The 3,082-nt window shown below is 40.2% G+C and overlaps 1 protein-coding gene across 5 annotated transcripts in view; it reads right to left on the bottom strand.

Moving 5' to 3' along the window:
- Positions 1-2: 2 nt before the first annotated feature.
- LOC133647097 (nesprin-1-like) overlaps positions 3-3,082 on the bottom strand; it is a 49,750-nt gene continuing 46,670 nt past the window's right edge. For 2 of the 5 annotated variants that reach the window (XM_062043210.1, XM_062043207.1), the window contains one exon: positions 3-598. In XM_062043210.1, the coding sequence (XP_061899194.1) occupies positions 367-598 (232 nt within the window). In that variant the 3' untranslated portion in view covers positions 3-366. The remainder of the gene's footprint in view (positions 599-3,082) is intronic. The other 3 variants (XM_062043206.1, XM_062043208.1, XM_062043209.1) reach the window with 3 other exon arrangements.

Genomic DNA, 3,082 nt, shown 5'->3' with positions numbered 1-3,082 from the left:
TGTCAAAATGAAGATTTGGCATTCTTTGTTTCAGATGCTGGCGTACAGTTTCACCCGTTATGTACACCTCGCCTCTTACACACATACAAAAAAATACTTTCTATATAGGTCAGAGTTGTCTGATACGTTGCAAAAATAAAACAGCAAACGTCCTCTAAAAATAATCTCATCAGTGACAATTATGGTTATTATTACGAGCATGCGGAAAAAAAATACCAAAAAAAAAAAGAAAAAAAAAAGGTGTGCTGGAATAGCATTTGTATGAAGGATTAAGATGGAAATCACAGCCTACTTTGGTGCTTTGCTAGAAGTCCTCATTTCCCAGGATGCACCTTGATTCGTGCCGTTTGCCGCGCGCCGAGAGGGTCAGACGGGCGGCGGCCCGTTGGTGTAGCTGAGCATGGGGTAGAAGGAGTGGGCAAAGTTGTTGGACTGAGTGCAGTAGTCCTCCTGGGACAAGGGCAGCAGGAAGGCCACCAGCACCAGGAGGAGCAGCAGCAGCTGGAGGGGCAGCGCCACCCGCAGGACGCGACGTGCAAACGAGGAGGAGGGCGGGTCAGAAGGGCAGGAAGCGGACCCAGCGGCGCTGCGACGCCTGCTTCTCACACACACACACACATGTAGAGACATTAAAATGCAATATCACACACTTAAGAAGAACTTATTAGGGATAAGAAGATTATGGGGAAGTTATGTGATAAACAGGAGGGGAAATGGGGAAGTTATGTGATAAACAGGAGGGAAATGTTAGAATAATTACATATCATTTATCACACAACTTTATGATTAAGGGCCGTTGCTATAGTTATTGTCAATTGTGTTGAAGTTGTATTCTTGTCTGTGTGCAAAAGCACAACTTGTCATCTAATCCAGTGGATTACAGTACCGGTCCGTGGATCGATTGGTACCGGGCCACACAAAAAAATAAAAATAAAAATAAAAATTTATTTTATTTTATTAAATCAACATAAAAGGAGTGCTGCTGCTTTTATGAGGTACCAACATTCTAGTCAAAGATCCTCTATTTGACAGGAGTGCTGCTGCTTTTATAAGTTACAAACATTCTAGTCAAAGATCCTTTATATGACAAGGAATGCCGCTTTAATTAAGGACCGACTTCATTAAAACACCAGCAGTCAGAGATCCTCTATATATGACAGGAGTGCTGCTGTTTTAAAAGTAACAGTTACAACAAACATTCTAGTCAAAGATCCTTTATACCAGTGGTCCCCAACCATACCGGTCCGTGGATCGATTGGTACCGGGCCGCACAAGAAATTAAAAAAATAAAAATAAAATAAAATATTTTTATTTTTTATTAAATCAACATAAAAAACACAAGATACACTTACTTTTAGTCCACTTCCCTGACTTTTAGTCCACTAGAACAGTGGTCCCAAACCACCGGTACCGGTCCGCACAATAAATAAAAAAATAAAAAATTTTTTTTTTTTAAATTTTTTATATATTAAATCAACATAAAAAACACAAGATACACTTACAATTAAAGCTGCAAGCAGCGTTGGTCGGGTCCGCATTTTGGCAGGTGCTAGTCCTAGGTGTCCCAATACTTTTGTCCAGTGGTAGTCCTGAGTGAGACCTACATAGAGGTTTTTGTTTCGTGTCTCTACGATATTCGTATTGGGAGTTAAGAGGAAGTTGTGTCTGTGTTTTTTTCCTAGGTGCTGCGGCACAGTGGTTGTTTTCTTTGAAGGCGCGTAAAATCACAGCAGCGGATCCATTTCACATTGTCATTATAGGGTATTGTGTGTAGAATTTTGAGGACAGAAAAGAAACAATTCCATTTCACATTGTCATTATAGGGTATTGTGTGTAGAATTTTGAGGACAAAAAAAGAAATAATTCCATTTCACGTTGTCATTATAGGCAGCGTAGCAGCTTTAGTTCTGCGGGTCTTTGAAGGCTCGTAAAATCAAAACGGTAGCACCTTCCAAAACGCTGTCGGCAACTTTTAATCAGAAGGGTTCAATCTCTCTCATGTAGCAGTTTGAAGCTGAAACGACAAACGCGCTCAGAGGAGATAATGTTTGATGTTTGGTGACCGCTTTTAACAAAAATTTTGTTTTGAAGGAGGGATTGCAAACTTCCTGTTGATTTTTGCTGAAGGATGTCAATCTATGAAATGTAGTTCTAGGTGAGACCTACATAGAGGTATTGGTTTCATGTCTCTAAGATGTTCCTACCGGAAGTTACAAGCAGTTTTGTCTGTGTTTTCCTCTGAGAAGCAGTTTTGTCTCTGTTTTATTCAAAAATTGCGCTAGAGCGCAATTTTGAGTTTTGGGGTTCGGTTTTTTTTTAGATCGCAATTTCCAGTCCCGATGTGTGTGAAAAGTTTGGTAAGTTTTGAAGTATTTTAAGGGGGTCAAATTACAGCTCAAAGACGCAAAAATTAGTGTTTTTAGGCATTTTTTGTTTTGAAGGGGAAATTGCCAACTTCCTGTTGGTTTTTGCCCGAGGATGTTAAAATTATGAAATGTAGGTCTAAGTCAGACCTACATAGAGGTTTTTGTTTCATGTCTCTACGACCTTCGGCAGTTTGTTTTTGTTTTTTCGTAGGGGGGGCTAGAGCGCAATTTTGATTTTTGGGGTTTGGTTTTTTTATTAGATGGCAATTTTCGCAGGTCCTGATGTGCGTGTCAAATTTGGTGAGTTTTGAAACATGTTAAGTGGGTCAAATTAGAGTTTTTTGTGGCGGCGGAATAATAATAATAAACCTTACAATAACAATAGGTTCCTTTGTACAGGGTACATGCGAACCCTAATTAGTGCACCAACCCAAAAAACCTACCACGAGTGTCAGCACATTTGCATTTTCTGTATAATATGTAACCAGGGACCTCCCAAATAAATACTGGAGCACGTAGGACTGATACTAGGAGAGCGTAGGCGGGTTCTGTGAAGTACAGTCCAATACGTCTCTCCTCATGAGCAAAATGTAACTCTGTCTCTGCATGATTCCTTGCTTCTTGTCTGTTTAATAAATGTCATTGCCTGACAAACTGTGGCTCTAAAACCTCGGTGTCAAAGTCAAGGCAAGAAATGAATGATCCGTGGCAGGGGT

Source organism: Entelurus aequoreus, linkage group LG03, assembly GCF_033978785.1.
Source record: "Entelurus aequoreus isolate RoL-2023_Sb linkage group LG03, RoL_Eaeq_v1.1, whole genome shotgun sequence".
Classification (NCBI taxonomy): domain Eukaryota; kingdom Metazoa; phylum Chordata; class Actinopteri; order Syngnathiformes; family Syngnathidae; genus Entelurus; species Entelurus aequoreus.
The sequence above is the reverse complement of the archived record's forward strand: the minus strand, read 5'-3'. Positions and strand labels throughout refer to the sequence as shown.